At 46.0% G+C, this 20,165-nt stretch overlaps 1 protein-coding gene across 1 annotated transcript in view; it reads right to left on the reverse strand.

Moving 5' to 3' along the window:
• CEMIP (cell migration inducing hyaluronidase 1) overlaps nt 1–20,165 on the reverse strand; it is an 857,787-nt gene that overhangs the window by 430,879 nt on the left and 406,743 nt on the right. Inside the window, exon 2 of the mRNA XM_086957874.1 lies at nt 14,732–14,842. Within this exon, the coding sequence (XP_086814000.1) occupies nt 14,732–14,789 (58 nt within the window). The 5' untranslated portion in view covers nt 14,790–14,842. The remainder of the gene's footprint in view (nt 1–14,731; nt 14,843–20,165) is intronic.

Here is a 20,165-nt window from a genome sequence, read left to right on the forward strand (position 1 = left end):
GATGGTAAAATCCGGAAACTTTTATCGGCTTGTTTGACGAAGTTCCATCGAGTTGAAGTTTGCGGCCTACTCCAGCGGTGAGGCCGGGGCCTTGAGTACTTTCACAGCCGGGCTGTAGTGCAACAACATCGGCCAGGAGAATCGGGCTGGGTCCGGTCGACCGGAGTGGAGGCTTTAATTCAGCCCGAAATTGGCAGCGATCGTTTTCATTACTCAGCATCGACCGAGGGGTGAGTCAGCTTGCTGCCGGCTGCGGGTGGGGCCCCCCGTCCCGCGGACCCGGTTTGCGCCCACCGGGGTTCGGTGGTTCGGGGTCTCTGGCCTGCGGCCTTAACTGGGTTGACCGTGGCTGCGGACAAAGACTGGTCACCCTTCGCATTTGCACGTTCATGGTCCTGTCTGTCCCCCCCCGAGGATGCCAGATTCACCCGGGGAGGTGATTGTGACTGATATCGGGCATGAGAATATGGATCGAACGGTGCATGAGCCATCGCTGAGGTCAATACTGGCAGAACTTTGGGCATTTCGCTCACATGTGGATACTTTGTTGAGCAAATTGGACACGCGCCTATCCGAGATGCTCCTGGTGGAACCGGGCCCAGCCTTATTGTTGGAACAGGAATCTACAGCCATTCATACCGTGGCCATTTTGACTCCGTGCGAGAACCCAGTGAAGAAACAAGTATTGGAACCATCGGATGGTGCCCTGGGAGACGGTGTTCCCGAGGATGTCATGGTATTGCTGAACCTTCCACCACCACCGGCTTTGGAGATAACGTCAGGCGTTCCCCTCCCGGAGACTTTTGTTTGTGACTTTCCTTTCATTTTGTGGTCATCTTCTCCTTTCCTGGTGATGCTACGACACCTGTGCAAGACACATTGGGACTGTTCAACTAGGAGGGAGAGTTCGTCTATGTCTACAGTTCCTGTGGACTCACTGCCTGCCGGTAGCCGTGGGCTGCTTTCTGACGACTCTCTTCTTCTTTATTGCTTCTTTGTGTGCCTTTGGGTCTCGCTGGGAGGGGTTTGTGTTCTTGTTCGGAACGGCCAAGGTTAAGATCGACTGGGCCGGGAAGGGTTGGCGTGGCTTTCATAAGTGTTGGACCTGCAAGTGCTTGCTCTAAGAGGCTGGGCGGTGTCTCACGGTACCCTCTAATTTCTTCTATATTGTTGTCTTATTCTTGTCTTTTAGTGATAGGGGGTGGCTGTTTCAGGCAGGGGGTCTGAAGGGGCTGGGAGCCATACGGATATGCCCTCCTCCGTTCTTTCTCCTACCTTTGGGGTTTTAGTTATTAGGGGCGACAGGCACGCTGCTAGTGGGGTTAGGCTGTAGCCATTTGCAGGGGTGCAGGGTGGGGGGCTGGAGGGGGGGTTTTTATTTTGCCTTTTTTATTTTCTATGGCCTTTCTTTCCTTCTCTCTCTTTCTTAAAGGATCAGTATAGCTACAAATCATTCGGATTCTTATCGTGTGCTTGTGTTTCGTGCTTATGCTCTTATGATATCCTGATTCATGGGCGGGCAGGCTCCGAGTACTGGCGCAACATGGAATGTATATTGTGGGATGTATGACGTTACATCGCAAACTTTTACAACGCACACCATTACAACGCATTTTTTACAACGCAGATGCATTTACAACGCATGCCTTTACAACGCATTAAATTACATAGCAGATGCTATTACAACGCATGCCATTACAACGTAAGTATAGGTAAGTATATTATTTTTTTTTTAAATGTAATTAATTAAAATTTAATTAATTTAACTATTATTAATAAAGAACTATTATTAAAAATTATAAAATTATTTTAAAAAATTTCATTAATTTAAATTATTTATTTTAAAACTGAACCCTAAAAATACCCCAGTTCCCCAAAACCCAAAAAATACCCCTGTACCCCAAAACCCAAACCCAACCCTGAACCCTAAAAATACCCCTGTACCCCAAAACCCAAACCCAGCCCTGAAACCTAAAAATACCCCTGTACCCCAAAACCCAAACCCAGCCCTGCAACCTAAAAATACCCCTGTACCCCAAAACCAACACCCAACCCTGAAACCTAAAAATACCCCTGTACCCCAAAACCCAAACCCAGCCCTGAAACCTAAAAATACCCCTGTACCCCAAAACCCAAACCCAACCCTGAACCCTAAAAATACCCCTGTACCCCAAAACCCAAACCCAACCCTGAAACCTAAAAATACCCCTGTACCCCAAAACCCAAACCCAGCCCTGAACCCTAAAAATACCCCTGTACCCCAAAACCCAAACCCAACCCTGAACCCTAAAAATACCCCTGTACCCCAAAACCCAAACTCAGCCCTGAACCCTAAAAATACCCCTGTACCCCAAAACCCAAACCCAGCCCTGAAACCTAAAAACACCCCTGTACCCCAAAACCCAAACCCAGCCCTGAAACCTAAAAATACCCCTGTACCCCAAAACCCAAACCCAACCCAGAAACCTAAAAATACCCCTGTACCCCAAAACCCAAACTATATATATAAAATAACTTTAATTAATTTATTTTATTTATTTTTAATATTTTTGAAATTAAAAAAAGGTAAAATAAAATGATATACTTACCAATACTTACGTTGGAAAGGCATGCGTTGTAATAGCATCTGCTATGTAATATCATGCGTTGTAAAGGCATGCGTTGTAAAGGATCCTGCGTTGTAATGGTGTGCGTTGTAACGGTGTCCGTTGTAATAGTTGCGTTGTAACGGTGGTTTCCCATATTGTGTGTTCTTTTGTACCGATCTATATGCTTTGGCGCCAATTCTCCATTATAGTGGTTATTACATGCATATCCTGTTTCTTACCCTGTCCCCCGCATTCTGTTTGATTGTATGGCACCTGATCCTCTCTTATAAAATATAAAATGAAACCTCTGTCTCATCCTGTAACCCAGTTGTGCATTCTAATAGAAGTTTTATCCTGAATCGCTGCCGGACCTCTGGGTTGTCGGCTGATGAGCTGTGTCAGACTCAGCAGCGGTGCGTCCATTGGGGCGTAGGGGCGTAGCCCCACTAAGCCTGGTGGACGCACCTGCTGCGAGCAGCACAACAACGAGCTCCTTATCAAATAAAAACGCTTTCAGCGGGGGTTCCGGCCGGGACACACCCGCTGAAATAGGGAGTGCGCAGGGGGTGGGGCCGGGTTGGTTGGCTGGCTGGCTGCGGCATTTAAACTGAAAGAAAGTAACCAGTTTGAGAGTCGGAGTTGGCGAGATGCGCAATAAGGGCAGAAACTTACCCGAGCATGCGCGTCAGCGTCATGTAGATGCTGGCCTGAGCGCGGGGGGGTGGAGGGGGCGCGTTTAGCCGGCCCCGTTGTTTAGAAGGCGAGAGGGCGAGTGCTGTGTGTGCCCTCCTAGCGCCAGGATTGGCTGGTCAACCGCGCCAAGGACATCATTGGATGCCGCGTGGGTGGCTCAGGCAGGCCGCTCAGCACTGTATCCTGCTGGCCAATCACTGTGACTTCAGCATATGAAGCCATTCAGTGATTGGCCATGCGCGCCGCCGTTAGTGTAACTGTAAGACGTCACTGAAGTGACGGTTTACTTGTTCTGGAATCATCCCGACCCTCTCTCTCTGCTGTGAGACACGAGACCAGTCGCACTCGCCTCGCCGTCTGATTCAGAAGGAAGAAGAGTTCCAATCCCTCTGTTCGCGCTGCCAAGCCTGCCATCGTACGTCGTACAGGATCTGGTGAGTGACAAACAATTGAATTCCCTTCCCATGTGGTTGTGTAAATTGTTTTCAGGAAGGAAGTTCAAGTTGACTTTATTGCATGCAGATTGCAGAGTGACACGCCGCGGCCTCAGTGATGCGAGCGCCACAGTAGGGCAAAACTGTCTCACTTTCAGGCACTGCTTAGTTATTGGCAATAACTATTGGGCAGGTGGTTGCAGAAGTGGCGTACCATGGGCGCCAATGCCAGCATGGAAATCCCCCCCCCCCCCCGAATTCACCGTACCATGTTTGTTGTTAGTTGTTACTAAAAGAGAACCATCATTGGGTCTGTACTGTTCTCCCTCCCTTCTGCCCATTGTTGCTGCTTAGACCCCTTGGTAGCAGGTGGTGGGCACCGGCTCTGATTTCAAAGCCCAACAGAGAGAAAGGCGGAAAAGGGAGAATCGATCGAATAGGATGCTCAAGACTCAAGAGAAATATAGGGAAATGGTGGCACAGGGGCAGGGAAATTAGGAAAGTGACATTATGTGTAGGGTAAAGCCTAAGGAAGAAGGGGGGTGTGCGTGAAATCGACTAGGCAGTTCGGTATTCGGCAACCTTGGAGTTCAGCAGGCCAGCGACTTGCTCCTGAGAAAACGTTGAGACCCCTGGACTTGTCTTAGTATTATTTATTTATATATTTTTACAAAGTTAGCAGTAGTTTCTGGGATAAATACTAACAGCGCCAAGGGACAAAGGTGTCCAGCTGGCGCAAGCATGACGAGATGAAGGGAGTGGGGGAGGGGGTGTAGTAGGGCATTTCTGAAGTGGCTAAGCCCTTTAGCAATGCTCTTGGTAAAATGTGGTCTTTAGAGCGAACACTGAACAACAGTGCTGTTTTTTCAATGTTAAAAATGCTTTGTAAGAAAACGAAGAAAAAAATGTCTCAAGATTTGTCAAAATAATTGTATTATATTTCGCCTCATCCTCAAAATTCTCTTAGCCTTAGAAATGTTTTCTTCTTCGCTTACATAAATGTATTTTGCAAACTGGGATTATTGAAGAGCACAGCAACACAGTACGTAGTTTTAGGAATTTGTGTTTAAGGTGCTCGCGCTCGCATTAGCACTTGAATGTTTCAGTCCACTGCACTGCAGTGTTTCAGTTTGACATGGCATATATATTCAATAAGAGAACTTCAAAGCTACTAATTAATGGAAGTTTCTGTCGACATTTACTGAATGATAAACCCTCAAGTTCCACTGCAGTGGTTTAGTTTACTTGTACTACTTAAAATGTTACATACTCATGATTTATAGAAGGTATTGGGTGTCATTTGGGGATGCCAGGAACACGTCAATTCATGCTGGAGGATTAAACAGTACCATTCCACTCCAATGGATCTGGAGCTCTGCCACCTCTGGGTATTGTGCCAACAGGTGGAATTCCCCTCATTAAATGTGCCTGAAGCTCGACTGTTGTTTTTCCATGTTTCGTAAGGTTTGAGCATGTCGCACAGCCTGATTGGGCAATGTACAGCAAGTGGATTAATATTTTGGCCTGTCAGGTTGACCAGAATACTGAAAACGTGAAACACATACTTATGAGTAAACAAAGTGGAAAGGAAAACCTGCAAATTCCATCCACACAGTCTCTCTAGTCTCTCTTACACTAACACTAATACGCACGATTTTTGGAACTACCATGCATGTACAGGCCTGAGCGTCGAAGGTTTTACCTGTTGGCATTTCTCTGACACTGCTGACCGGCAGAGCGGGTTAGTTTAAAGGAAAAGTAGTTTGGAGAGCCGCCATGGAGAGCTCTGGTATGATGCAGTGCAGTGTGAAATGACTCAGTTTCAGCTTCAATATGCATTCCTTTTAGTGTGTGGTGCAGAAGTGGAGGTTTGAGATGATCTATACACGTGACAAGTCTGGACACTGTTTGAGGTCTTTAGCAGTTTAGGTCAGCCCTGAGTGAGGTGCTTAAAATCTGATTTCAAATGTTATTAGGCCCTATTAGATAACACATTTATACGAGTTTGATTGAGTTTTCTTTGTAGTAAGAATCTAGTGATTTCGCAGCATTTATGTTTGCTATATTGTGGTCGACCAAGACGGTGATAGGAGATGTGGCCTAAGTGCCAGAGTGGACAACTTTGAAACTGGGTCACCAGGTTCGAGTCCCAGGTTCGGCTCAACATCCTGTGATTCTGGGCAAATCACTTACTCTCCCTGTGCCTTTCAAAAAAAAAAATCGATCTTGTGTAAAGTAATATGGTGCTAATGTAAAGCACCCCAATGTCTTTGGTCTGATTTTGTGCTACATAAATCTGAATAAAATCCTGGCCCATCAAATAATATACAGTGCAACTGCTGACTATCTGAAAAATAGTTTATACATTTATCATCCTTCGAGACCCTAAGATTTAGCAGTACAGATTTCTTAGCTCCACCCAGTATAAAGAAGGCCTCTGCAAGTGAGTGAGAATTTCCTGCCTAGCCTTTCACTTTGTCGAAGTTATTACCAGACCATCTAAAACTCAATGATCAGTTACTCCAATGTAGCAGGATTACAAAAACATTATAGGCCTCATTTAAAGTTTGACGGCCGGGATACATAACATATGTGGCATTACAAATGCCAAAGTCTATAATGCCCATGTACTAATGCCCCATGTCTTTGATCCATGAATGCTCTTGGTATATATTGTTTTAGAAATACAATTTGATTATTTCGTTGCTGATGATGGTGATTATGATGATAATGATAACGATGAGGGAACACTGATAGTTGGTCTGGGTAAAGGATTGAATTGGTAATGCTGGAAGGGGATCAGTACTAGATATGCATTCAAGGAAATGAGACACTCATCCTAGTCATGAGGAACCTGGGCATGTACCATTACTTAGAGGTAAACCCAATGTTATTGGTCAAAAGTTGTGCAAGTTAAAGACGTCTATGTATCAGCTTGTGAATATGGCCTGTCCAATGTGTGTGCTATTCGTTTTTCTGTAACCAGTGTACATCTCCAACTCCAGAAAAACATGTGCCCGGCTTGAAAGGTTAAGCACTGTTGTTCTTACTACAGAATATTGCAGGACTTGCAGATTGTGTCTATTGGCTTTAGATGCCACTTTCAATTAGAGTTCCTGTAATCTTGTTTTGCTCCAGTAATGGCTCACGTGATTGCAGCCCTATCTGTCTCTTCTAGAAGATACCTGTTTTTCTAAGTATATTGATAATATAGTGATACAATTATGTTATTGGTAAGGTATGTTGTAATGTCATGCATTTTTTGTATCGGAAGTTGTGCAACATACTTGACCCCGTTACAGAGGTGCAGGCATTTGGCTGTATTTTGAGGGTTTGTCATTTGGAATGGAGAGTGCTTTGTAAAGGAGGTTGTTTCTTGTGATGTTCTGCCTCACTTTACTCAACACGTGAGCATGGTCAAGTGAGTAGTCCTAAGCAAATGTTTATGAAATAGGTTATGTAAGGTGGAATTTTCTTCTTCAAAACTTCTGTACAAGTCACTCCTTGAATCTGCATGGTTCTAATGTGATCCCTTCTCCAAAAGATTTGTCAGTAAGTTTGAGAGAGTATGGGTCAATTTGGTTTGTTGTCTCTATGCCAACGCATTTCAAAGTATTGTCTGCTCCTGTGTGTTTATCCCATCTGTAGGGCATATTTAATCTTCACCCTGTCTGTATCGGTTCTTCTGCCCAATTAGTTTCCTATTTCTGTGCCTTGTGTTCTGTACCCAGGATAACTTGGCAATATTGTCATGGATCTACTCCTTGTTTCACTGTCATGAGGGGGAATAAGGTGAGAACATCAGGAAGGATCGTATTGGGTCTAGAGATGCAGAAGAGCTTTGTTTGAAATGTTATACTAATATGGTGTTTTTATGAGGCACACGAACCCCAGTTTCTAGCGCGTTATTGTTGCTTCCATGGCTTTAAGTGGAATGAAAATACAGGGGGTCATTCAAAGGGGCGTGGTCTGTGTAATTAATGGTGGACTTATAGACACCTAAGCTAAAAACCTGTGCTTAGAATAGTGCAATAGACTGGTATTTTGCTGATTCTGTCATTGCATCCAGATATATAATTCAGCATGTAACGCTATACCTACAACAAGCCAGGACCATTGGCTTTGCCAATAATTGTTAGTTGCATGAGCTAAATAAGCAACAACTTTGGTTTTGTTGTATATAATATTGAAAATACTTCACTTCTGAAATGATGAGATTATGAAAGGCGAGGTACTTCGAAGTTACATCAAAGGCAGGAAAGGGTGGTGCTCCAGAGTTTTTTCTTTATACCTGGAGGGTGAGAGCAAAAATGGAGAGCCGTATAGTGGCCCGACTCAGCATCTACTATTTTAGAACTGTCGGTGACCCTGCCCACTAAAGGCCTGGTTGCTTTGCTGTTTGCAGACCCAATGATGAAACCTTGGCCTCTTTTATATTCAGTATATTGTAAGACTGTTTTTCTTCCCCCGCCTTTCCTTGTTTTGTTTCCCTGTTTTCCCCTTGCTTGCCATTCGTTACTCTAGAGTCTAATATTCAGTATGTTGCAAGACTGTTTTTCTTCCCCCGCCTTTCCTTGTTTTGTTTCCCTGTTTTCCCCTTGCGTGCCATTCGTTACTCTAGAGTCGGAAGGCCGTAGGGGAAGACTGTGGACTTTTCTTCAAGTTCCTGACGCTCCTGCGGAACGAGCCTGGAAACCATTACACTGCTGTGCAACTTCTTCTACTCTTAGAGCTGAGATTTCCATGAAAGTCTTATAGTCTGAATCAGCACCTGAGCATAATAGGACAGAATGTATGAAGCTCTGTGGTATTACTGAATAAGCAGCTACCTATGTTATGCCATCTATTAATGTAATAACTGCACTTTCACAATTGCTTTATTGACCTTCCTGCTTTATCAAATTTGCTTAAAAATGCACGATTTTTCTTCTTTTTTTTCAAAATTTTCTTGGGGGGGTTATCCCCCCAAACTCCCCTTTTGGGGTTCGGGCTCGCTCGCTGCGCTCGCTCGCTACGGTGCTCTATGCTAATTAGTTTGCGCCCCACCACTTTAAAATCTCACCCACCGCTACTGGTCAGACTGTGATATCGGAGATCTTAATTTGTCTAGCGGCCGGCCCCCGCGGATGTAGGCCCATACTTGTATTTTTACTGAATGCTACAATAAAGGTTTTTTTAAAAAAAAGAAAAAGATTTAAAACAAAGAAAGTGTCTTGATTAGTTTGTACCCTAATAAAAGCTTTGTTTACATCTCACTTCAGAATTACAAAATATATTCTTCATTTGTGCTTTTTTAACTAGTGATATGTTTTTAAATGTGTGTACACTTCATACACACTTATTTAATTGTTGTTGTGTTAGGAAAATAACTGACATCTTACAGCCTTTCCTTTCACACTTTCTATACCCCAGCAATATTGTCACACACACCACAGCAAGAGTGTCACATAGTTCAGGTTGCAAAATTCTCTTGACTTTGCATTCAGAGAAAGAAAAGTAAACACCAATGTCAATGGTTAAAGAATAAGCAGCAATCTGTCCGTAAAGATAGACTGACATTTGACCTGTCTTTGAATGCTCAGCAATTGTGAAAAGACCAAAAGTTTATCACTCATTCACCTTCTGAACTTCAACAAGTTTATTTTGGGGAAGCTGCAGCACTCCCCGCACCACTACTTTTAGCGCCTATGGCTGTTAGCTCATGTCGAAGGTAAGAAAGAGGAGAAGGAATGCATGGTGCGAGCCACCACTAAACACCATTTCTCAACAAATCCTGACCGACGGCCAATGATTGTACTATCCAAGAGACCCGTTTGACCTGCACATGTCCTCGCAAATGAGAGACACGGTGCCAGATCTTCTGTATTTCATGAATGCTAGGATTGTGCTAGACATCCAGCGCAAACAACGTTGATGCAATCCCAAGGTGAAGTGCTCTAAACAGCATTAGCACCAGATGCTGTTTATGCATTTGGAATGTGCTGAGGTGACAAATGGGGACCATATTTCTGAAAGAAAGTAAGGTCTGATTACTTCATTCAGAAACTTGGATAAAGGAACAATGATGAGTGACCCAATACCTTTATAAAATTAAGAGTAATGAACATGCATGTGGCAAAACTCAATATAGCATTGTACATTTGAATAACAAGCACAACATCAATCCATGTGCAGATGAATACAAACACTATCCTGACCCTTAACACCAAAGAACATTGGCATTGTTAAGGTCCTGATTCCATAGTATGAATAAATAAATAAAGGCCTTATAAAGTAGGAACTTAGCACAGGGGCATCAAGGCGCTGCAGATAGAGATCATGATCAGGGGTGTCCATAGAAGAAGGCTTACAGATTCATATTGGTAAAGAACCAGGTCTTCAAGGCCTTGCGAAATGAGGAGTGTTTTTCCAGAATTGAAATTAAAGAAGAAGGGAGTTCCATAAGTTGGCCGCAGCCAGCGAAAAGGACCTCCCCCACCCCACCCCCCCAATCTAGATTTCCTGAACCTAGGCACAGTCACCAAATTCTTGCTGGAAGATCTTAACTGCTTACCAGGGACATATCTCCGAAACAGTTTTTTGATGCCTTCTGATCCCATATTATAAAAGGCCTTGTGTACCAAACACAGGGCTTTAAACATAATTCTCCGCCCCAAAGGAAGCCGATGAAGGCTTCTAATGGTTGCCGCAACAGAATGAAATTTAGGAAGGCCCATCACCAACCTGGCAGCAGCCTTCTGCACAAGTTGGAGTCGGTGTAGGAAACTCTCATTTATCCCTACATAAAGGGTATTGCAGTAATCCAATCTGGACAACACAAGGGCCACCACTGCCTATTTCCGCGCTGAGAGGGAGAGGAATTGACATATCTTTCTGAGTGTTCTTATCTTTCCGAAACAGGTGGAGACTGTTCTATTTATTTGGGGACCCAGAGAGAGGGAGGTTTCAACTATGATGCCTAGAGTTTTGGCACTAGGGCCTGGTCGAGGGCAGGATCCAAGCATATCTGGCCATCAGGCCCTGGACCAAATCTCCTGATTGTCTCTGAAAATTAAAATCTCAGTTTTATCCCCATTGAGTCTTAGATAGTTCTCTGTCATCCATGCAGCTACAACCTGCATGCAGCTTTTAAAATTTGCTGCTGATGCTTCAACACTCTCAGTGATGGTAATCATGATTTGAGTGTCATCAGCATAGGATAACACTTTTAGGCCAAAAGATCTTACAACCCTGGTAAGGGGTGCTACATAAAGCTCCAGTAGCGCTCTGGGGTAATTATAAGTGTATATACCACTTAGTGAGTCCTTGGTTTTCAAAATTCAACACATTAAAACCATTAGGTAGTTTGCATTTGCGCTACCAGTTCTGTATTTCCATTTATGTTTCTTCTACCGCTGTCCTTGCTGATTTGGAATTGTTGTACTCCCTTTATTTATCACTGCAGATCCAGAGTTTGCACCCATTTCCTTCACCGAATGTTGCATTGCATTCCTGGGCAATCCATGACCGGTCCTATGCTATTCTTCTGATATTTTGCATCTTGCTGTTAAAGAATAAAGGTACAATGCTACATGTCTTCTCGCTCTACATTTAAGCACAGTGAGCTACCTTCAGTAAGACCAGTTATCTCATACAAAATGTTATATCATATTCTCTCCTTGCAATGGTCAGATTGAGCATTTCGTCCCTGGTCTATTCCCTTGTTTTTAAACAAGAATTCCAAAGCGATCTCTTGCTTTAAAGTCTGGTACCAGAGTTGCTCTAATCCTGATATGGTATCTGTTTCCCTTGAAAGATTACTTTATACTTTTTCTGGACCTGTGGTTATGGGTTTTTTCAGGTTTTTAGATAATTGTGATTTTGGTATGTTGCACTACAGCATGTACAGTAGAATATCCTCTTTATAATTTCCTAGTGGTAACATCTTTCACTGGTGAATAGAAACTCACTTGCTCTATTTTTCAACTTTCCTTTCGTTCCCAAGTGGTGAAGGTTTTTAATTTTTGGGTAAACCAACCTTATCAATCAATCAATCAATCAATCAAAGGAGCTTTATTCAACTTTGCAAGTCATAAAAGCATTACAGATAAAAATATAAAAATCAAGAATACAAAAGATAAAATCTGAATTAAAACGTGTGCAAAGAATCAATCAGAGCTATCATTATATTAGACATAACATGATAAAACAAAGTTAAAATACAACAAGTGCAAAACAGTTTCAAGCGCCTTGTCAGACGTAATGGGCCCGCAAGACCTGATATGCCCACTTACACCTACACAATATTGAGGGATTTCATTATAATCATTTGCCAGCCCTGATTTGTTTGGAATGTATGTGACACATCCACCTAAAAAATGTAGCCACCGGGATTGCGTACCTGGGTGATGGATCAGAGCAGAGAATTAGCAGGGCTATGATGTGTGATCTTGTGCCCAGGTTCTTACAGAGCAGGGCCAGCCAAAACGTCTGCGGGCCAGCATAAGCAGGGCAGTCAAAAAGCACATGCGCATATGATTCTATGTATTTGGCGCATGCATGACACTTATTATCCCCAGTGGGGGACCATTTGAAAGAAAAACACTTCAGGGGCAAAGATCCTGATCTAAATTGGAAGTAGAGTTTTCGATCCAAAGGCTTTTTAATATTATCCCAATAGAGCTCAAGTCTCGGGCATGGTTGGATCTGAAAAAAGCGGGTCATAGCGCCTAAACTCTTCATGAACAAACATTTCCCTGTAAGGCTCTTTGAGGCTATTTTTTGACTGGAACATTGTGGTGGAAGGGGAATCCCACAGGTGGCACAGGCCAATTTTATTGAACAGAATTCTCAAATCTTGCAGCCAAATAATTTTGTGAAAGCGATCCAAATTAATGATATCCCTTAAGCCCTCTGTGTATACAGCCAGTTCCTGCGTACACCATATTCTATGCCTCAGAATAGAATCGGCTGTAGTCTGGCTAAATCCGTCAGGGCTTTCCTGCCTAGATCATTCATTAGGGGGAGGGTGGGTGTACTCTGTGGCAAACTAATGATCGTGCGCAAAAACGCATTCTCGGCTAGTTTGCTGGGTCAGGTTCTCTAGGCCCCACAGCTCGGTGCCATAGAGGTCTGAGCTCACCACTTTGCTGTTGTACATTTGAAGTGCCGGGCTAAGGGGCTTTGTCAGAGAGGTTTTAAACTCCTTTCTAAGGGTGCCAGCTAACTGCTGGTGTTTTAGTGCCATAACTTCGATATATGGCTTCCACCTCATGTCCTTCTGCAGTTTGATGCCCAGATAGACAAAGGCATCAACCTGCTCGAGGGGTAACCCATCCATCACCATTTTTTCTCTAAACGATCTGTGCTGATTGAATGCCATAAACTTTGTCTTAGCAGCATTCATTTTAAGACCCCTCAGGACACAGAACTCTTCATAGCAATGGAGGGCATGCTGCAATCCACTCGGTGTTTTGGAGATTATAATGTGTCATCCGCTAACATTAAAATGGGGGGTTTTCTTCCAGCTAAGACAGAAGAATCAGTATGGGTGGCATCAAGGAAGTTTGCAACTCCATTTATAAAAAGAGAAAACAATGTGGGAGTCAACACACATCCTTGGTGAACACCCTTTTGCACAAGAAAAGGATCTGTCTTATTCCCTGCCGCCCCCCAGCATATTTGTGCATAATTATCCTCATGGAGGCGGGCGATCAGGGAGAGTAAATCAAGTGGCATCCCGATCTCCTTCAAAACCTTCCTCAATTTGATTTGTTCAGTGAGACCAGGTCAAAGGTGGATTTGAGGTCGACAAAGGCAACATACATGCTGCCTTTGCCGAGAGTGATTGGCCGCCAGTATATAAGAACAGAATGGAAGACCTGGTAAATTGTGCTAATATGGGCCCTGAAGCCTGCCTGGAGAGGGGTGAGAATGGAATTAGCCTCGATCCAGACCTGGACCTTGGCCAAAACAAGCATGGCCACTCCTTTCTGTATGGAATCTATAAGGCGTATTGGCCTATTGTTACCAGGTATGGATTTGTCTCCTTTTTTAAATATAGGAATCAGCTCCGTCACCGCCAGGTAGCCAGAATAGGTGCTCCTTGGGCTATGGCATTAGCGAGTAATAGTATGTAGTTGGACCATTTCAGTCTATCATACAAGAAAATGTCGGCAGGGATACAATCTAACCCTGAAGCTCTACCACCTGTTAGAGCGCTAAGTGCACCACTAACATCTGCCTCATCACATACACGACCAGCAGGGAAGGGATGGATCGGGAATAATAGTTTATTGTCTCCTTCATCTTTAGCATATTGAGTGGCAAAATGGGTAACCTATACATCGGGGTAAACATGATTTTCCGGTGGCTGTTCTATTCCACCCCTGTCCCATTTAATAACATTTCAAAAGCACTTGGAGTTGTTACTAACGCAAGCACATTTTAATTCCTGCCATCTGTCCTCATCCCAAGATTTTTTGGTGCAGTGAATAACCTTTTTGTAGGTAGTCCTTGCAGAAAGCACTATAGCCACAGCACCCAATTTAATTGTTTCACCAAGGACTTTACGGGCACGTCTACATTCATGATTGTACCAATGATGTTTGTGGATGATGTCTTTCACCCTAGCCTTACTCTGTTTTTGGAAATGCCCGCAGATTTTTTTAAACAGTGAGTAGTGCAGCTGTGTGAGTTCTTTGGCCAGTTCATGGGAGGGGTGGCATGTCTCCTTCACTCTTACTATACTCTCAAGCTCACAACATATGATGGATAGTGTTTCCGGACATGCTAAGATTCTGGGCCATTTAACTCAGCTCGTATTATTTGAGACTAAAACAGCTGCACCACTGGCAATAACAGGAAAGAATGGAAAGAGAGGCAGTCTGGCACTAGCCTTGAGAGGTGTGCTCGTCTTAGAGCAGTAAGGACTGGGAGAGGAAGATGCTGTACAGAAAAGACTTGCTTCTCCAGAGTACTTCCACAGACACAGGATACAGAGTCTGCGAAGACTCCAGAAGAGAATACTCCACTGACCTGACTCCAGAGCAGGAAGGAGGCTGAGGAAGAACAGCAGTCTGTAGGCCATGGTCATCCCGGTGCTGACGGACTCACAGCCAGGCCCTCTGACCGGAGGTGTCACGGAACCTGCAAAGAAACCTCAGGGTTAGAATATATCTTACATATAAGGTTTACCATAACACACAGAAACATATTTAACTGGGTCAACAAAGTTGAGACAGGCTGCATTGCCAATGGCAACATTTCACTCTACCCATGTTTCTTAAAGGACATGCATGGTCTTTCACTGCTGTCCATTTGTCATTTGTCACCTTTTCAGTTACAGGAAAACATTTAATCTTTCACATATCAATCCTCAATGTCCATATATTGAATCTAGTACACTATACAATATCTCTGTGCATCTCTTTTTTTTAAAATAGTCAATATTGTTATTTAGTGCAAAAGTGATCACAGACAACGTCCAACCTAGTTTAAAAGTGACATGTACTGATTCTATTGCAAATCTAACTGACCACACTGCCACCATCTTTGGCGTGGGGGTTCTCTCTCTCCTGCTCACAAGTATTGCCCACGTCTAGTCTAGACGCCACCTTGAGGTGCAGCTCAAGTGTGAAGGTGATTCAGCATCCATCTCTGATAGAACGGTGGCCTTACTGTACATCTCATGTGCAAAAGTGATCTCACTACATCTTAAGTGTAAACGCGATACCACTTTTATGCGTACAATTATTCATACTGTAAGTATGATCTTGATGTCCACATCAGGTGCAAGAGTATTCTCATGGCCACTTCAGTAGTAAACATAATTCGACAAGTGTTCGTCCTAAGGTGGACACCGAAATCCAAATTCACTTCCAGATTAAAAATAATTTTAGTGGCTAGTTATGGTTGAAAGCGATTCTTGGAAAACTTTGGAGTAAAATTGATCTAATTGGCCACTTCGGGTGTAAAATTGGCGTCACTGTTCATCTTAATTGTAAAAGTGAAATCACTGCCCAACTTATATTTTGTGCAAACATTACTATCCACTTACACAGTCCCTAAACATGATATCATTCTCTACCTCAAGCTTAAAAGTAATCTCATTGTCCACCTGAGTTTTACAAATAATTTCACTCACCACCTCAGGTACAAAAGTGTTCCACAATCTACTTTGTGTACTGAAAAGTAAACTTGACAGTCTGCGTCCACAGTAGAAGTTATCTCCTTGTCTGCCTGAGGCATAAAAGGTGCTGCGGGCCCATATCTAGTGTCAAATTGATCATTGTGACTGCTTAATATATGAACATGATGAAAATGTGATATCACTGTGTCTTGAGTGCAAATGTGTTCTCGATGAGCATGCCAAGTGCAAACATAACGTCACTGCATACCTCAAGTTTCACTATCCAACTCGGGTAGCAACGTGATTTAGCAGTCCAACTGGTGTAAAGATGAATGCACTATCCACTTCAAGTGTGACATTGATTGTACTGTTCACCTATAATGTCAATTGCTCTCACTGTCCATTTTGGTGCCTTTTGCTCACTCATTTACATTCACTTTCTACCAACATTAGCACATTTCCTTTTTGTTTTTTTTATTCAAAAATATTTTATTAGGGAAAATTGCATATATACAGTACAGATATACAGCACAGATATAGTGAAGGCAATACTGGTGAAATAGTGCGCCCTTGGGTCCTGATGTGTGTACACTTGAGGAATTAAACAGCAGGAAAAGGGTATTTTGCTCCATGTCATACAATGTAGTCAAGCCAGAAAACCAGAACGAGAACAATGGTATCCTGTATCACGTTAACTCTTTTGTGCTATGCCACATCTCTCCAGTCAAGTGTGAAAATGACTTCATTGTTCATCATGTGTGAAAGTGATGATGTTGTCCACCTCCAGTGTAAAAGGGCACTCACTGTAGATCTGTGTATTGTCATTATCAAACTGTTCACCTCAGACTGTTCATGTTAAGCACTAAATATCCTCCCTCAGATATGAAACTGACTCACTGTTCATGTTAGGGAAACACATGCATTGTCTACCTCAGGTGCGAGTGGTCTCATTCTGTCAACTAAGGTTTAGACTAATCTCATGCACCACAAGTATACTACAGTGGAGTAACATTAGCCCCTGTGTTGCGGGGGGAGGGGGCTCCCGAGCTCCACAGGGCCCCCTTCAGCAGTGTGCACAGGTTTTGGTCCCCTGACCTGGGAGCTCTTACCTGGGTCCGGGGGAGGAGTGGGGGTGCTTTCAATGTACTTTGCAGTGGGGCCCCCTGAAGTTTTGCTACGCCACTAGTATACTATTCTTGCATGTGCTTCTTTTTTAACAGCAAACATGCCTATATACATGTTGAAAAAAGGCATAAGGACTGGTATGCCTCACGATCTATATTAAACCAATCAATCAATCAATCAATGACATTTATAGAGCGCACTACATACCCGTAGGATCTCAAGGCGTTGGGGGTGGGGGGGGTGCCGCTACTGCTCGAACAGCCAGGTCTTCAGCTTCTTCCTGAAGGAGAGGTGGTCTTGGGTCAGGCGCAGGTCGGTCGGGAGGGAGTTCCAGGTCTTGGCGGCCAGGTAGGAGAAGGACCTTCCTCCTGTAGTCGCTCTTCGGATGCGGGGGCCGGCGGCGAGGGCGTGGTTGGCTGATCGGAGGTGGCGTTTGGGAGCGTAGAAGTTGATTCGGCTGTTGAGGTAGCTTGGGCCTTGGTCGTGTAGGGCTTTGTGTGCGTGGGTGAGGAGGCGGAAGGTGATTCTTTTGTTGACGGGGAGCCAGTGAAGGTCTCTCAGATGTCCGGAGATGTGGCTGGTTCTTGGGATGTCGAGGATGAGTCTGGCTGAGGCGTTCTGGATCCGCTGGAGTCTCTTCTGGAGCTTGGCGGTGGTACCGGTGTAGAGGGCGTTGCCGTAGTCCAGTCGGCTGGTGACGAGGGCCTGGGTGACGGTCTTCCTGGTCTCGGTGGGGATCCACCAGAAGATCTTCCGTAGCATGCGTAGGATGTTGAAGCACGCCGAGGAGACGTTGTTGACTTGCCTGGTCATGGAGAGGGAGGAGTCCAGGATGAAGCCCAGGTTGCGTGCATGGTCTGTCGGTTTGGGTGCGGTGCCCAGGGCGGGAGGCCACCAGGAGTCGTCCCTGGCGGAGGGTGAAGAGCCCAGGATGAGGACCTCCGTCTTGTCCGAGGTCAGTTTCAGGCGGCTGGTCGTCATCCACTCGGCTACCTCTTTCATCCCTTCGTGCAGGTTAGCTCTGGCGGCGGCGGGGTCGTTGGTCAGGGAGAGGATCAGCTGGGTGTCGTCGGCGTAGGAGATTATGTTGAGGTTGTGTTGGCGTGCGATGGCAGCGAGGGGGCTCATGTAGACGTTGAAGAGGGTGGGGCTCAGTGAGGATCCTTGAGGGACGCCGCAGATGACTTCGGTGGCCTCTGACTTGTACGGTGGTAGGCGGACTCTCTGTGTTCTACCGTCGAGGAAGGAGATGATCCATTCCAGCGCCTTGTCCAGGATTCCGACGTTGCTGAGGCGCGGTACTAGGGTGCGGTGGCAGACAGTGTCGAATGCCGCGGAGAGGTCTAGGAGGATGAGGGCCGCTGTTTCTCCGTTGTCCATCAGGGCTCGGATGTCATCGGTGGCGGCGATGAGGGCGGTCTCGGTGCTGTGATTGGCTCGGAAGCCGGACTGTGAGGGGTCGAGGGATCCATTCGTCTCGAGGAAGGCGGCCATCTGCTTGTTGACGGTCTTCTCGATGACTTTGGCTGGAAACGGGAGGAGCGAGATGGGGCGTTAATTCTTGAGTTCGGTAGGGTCCGCAGTGGGTTTCTTGAGTAGAGCGCTGAGTTCGGCGTGCTTCCAGCTCTCAGGGAAGGTGGCGGTGTCGAAGGATGTGTTGATGATGTCTCGCAGGTGGGGTGCGATGACAGCGTCGGCCTTGTTGAAGACGTGGTGAGGGCAGGGGTCGGTCGGTGATCCGGAGTGGATGGAGTTCATCGTGCGGATGGTGTCTTCGGTGCTGATCGGGGTCCAGGCGTGGAGGGTGGTGGTGGGGGGTGGTTGTTCGGTCTTGGTGTGCGTTGGTTGGTTGTTGAAGCTGTTGAGTATGTCCGCGATCTTGTTGTGGAAGTATGAAGCGAGGGAGTTGCAGAGGTCTTGCGATGGGGTGATGTCGTTGTTTCCTGCGCTGGGGTTGGATAGCTCTTTCACGATGTTGAAGAGTTCCTTGCAGTTGTGTGCGTTGTTGTCCAGCCGGTCCTTAAATGCAGTTTTCTTGGCGGCGCGGATCAGCTGGTGGTGCTTCCGGGTGGCCAGCTTGAAGGTGGTCCTGTTGTCCGGTGTAGGTTCCCTTCTCCAGACTTTCTCGAGGGCTCAGCAGTTCTTCTTGGAGCTCTTGAGTTCGTCGGTGAACCACGGGGTTTTCTTGCTGCCGGGTCTGCTGGGTGGGGTCCTCAGCGGGGCGAGTTCGTCCGCGCAGATGCTGATCCACTTCGTGAGGTTGTCGGCGGCCTGGCTGGGGTTTGCTGAGCTGGCAGGAGGGTGCTGGCTCAGGGAGGTGGCGAGCTGGTCTGCTGTGATCTTGTTCCAGCTTCTGCGGGCAGCCTGTTGCTGGTGGTGGTGGGTCGTCGTTCACTTGAAGGTGAAGTGGACGCAGCTGTGGTCCGTCTATTGAAGCTCTGTGGCGTGGCTGAAGTCGATGTCTGTGCAGGAAGAGAAGACTGCGTCGAGTGTGTGTCCGGCGAGGTGGGTGGGGGTGGACACCAGCTGCTTGAGTCCAAGATTGGCGAGGTTGTCGAGCAGGGTGCTGGTGTTGCGGTCGTTGTTGTTCTCCAGGTGGAAGTTGAGGTCCCCCAGGAGGATGTAGTCAGCGGAGGGGAGGGCATGCGGGCTGACGAAGTCGGCGATGTCCTCGCTGAATTGGGTGCGTGGTCCCGGAGGTCGTAGATCAGGGTGCCTCTGAGGGTGGTGTTCGGGTCGGTGTGGATCTGGAAATGCAGGTGTTCGGCGGTGGTCAGGGTGTTGTCGGTGCTGGTCGTGAGACGGATGGTGTTCCTGTGGATGATGGCGATCCCATCTGGTTGGCGGTGCGGTCCCTCCGGACGATCTTGTAGCCCTCTGGGATAGCGATGGCGATGTCGGGAGCTGAAGAGGCGTTCATCCAGGTCTCTGTGAGGAAGGCAACGTCAGGGGCTGTGGCGTCTAGGAGGTTCCAGAGTTCGATGGCGTGTCTGTGGACGGAGCGGGTGTTGAGCAGGATGCACTTGAGGTGGGTGCTGCTGGTGTTCGACTTGGCGGGTGCTGGTGCGAGGCAGGTCCGGATGCAGGAGAATTTGCAGGCGTGGCAGCTGAAGGGTCCGTGGGTGCGTCGTGGTGTGGCTTGGTGGCATCCTGGGAGTCGGCCGGTGTTGAGTGCGATGAGGGTGGCGGCGGAGTACGTCAGGCGGGTTGGTCGGG

Source organism: Lissotriton vulgaris, chromosome 2_1 (genome assembly GCF_964263255.1).
Source record: "Lissotriton vulgaris chromosome 2_1, aLisVul1.2, whole genome shotgun sequence".
In the NCBI taxonomy this organism is placed as follows: domain Eukaryota; kingdom Metazoa; phylum Chordata; class Amphibia; order Caudata; family Salamandridae; genus Lissotriton; species Lissotriton vulgaris.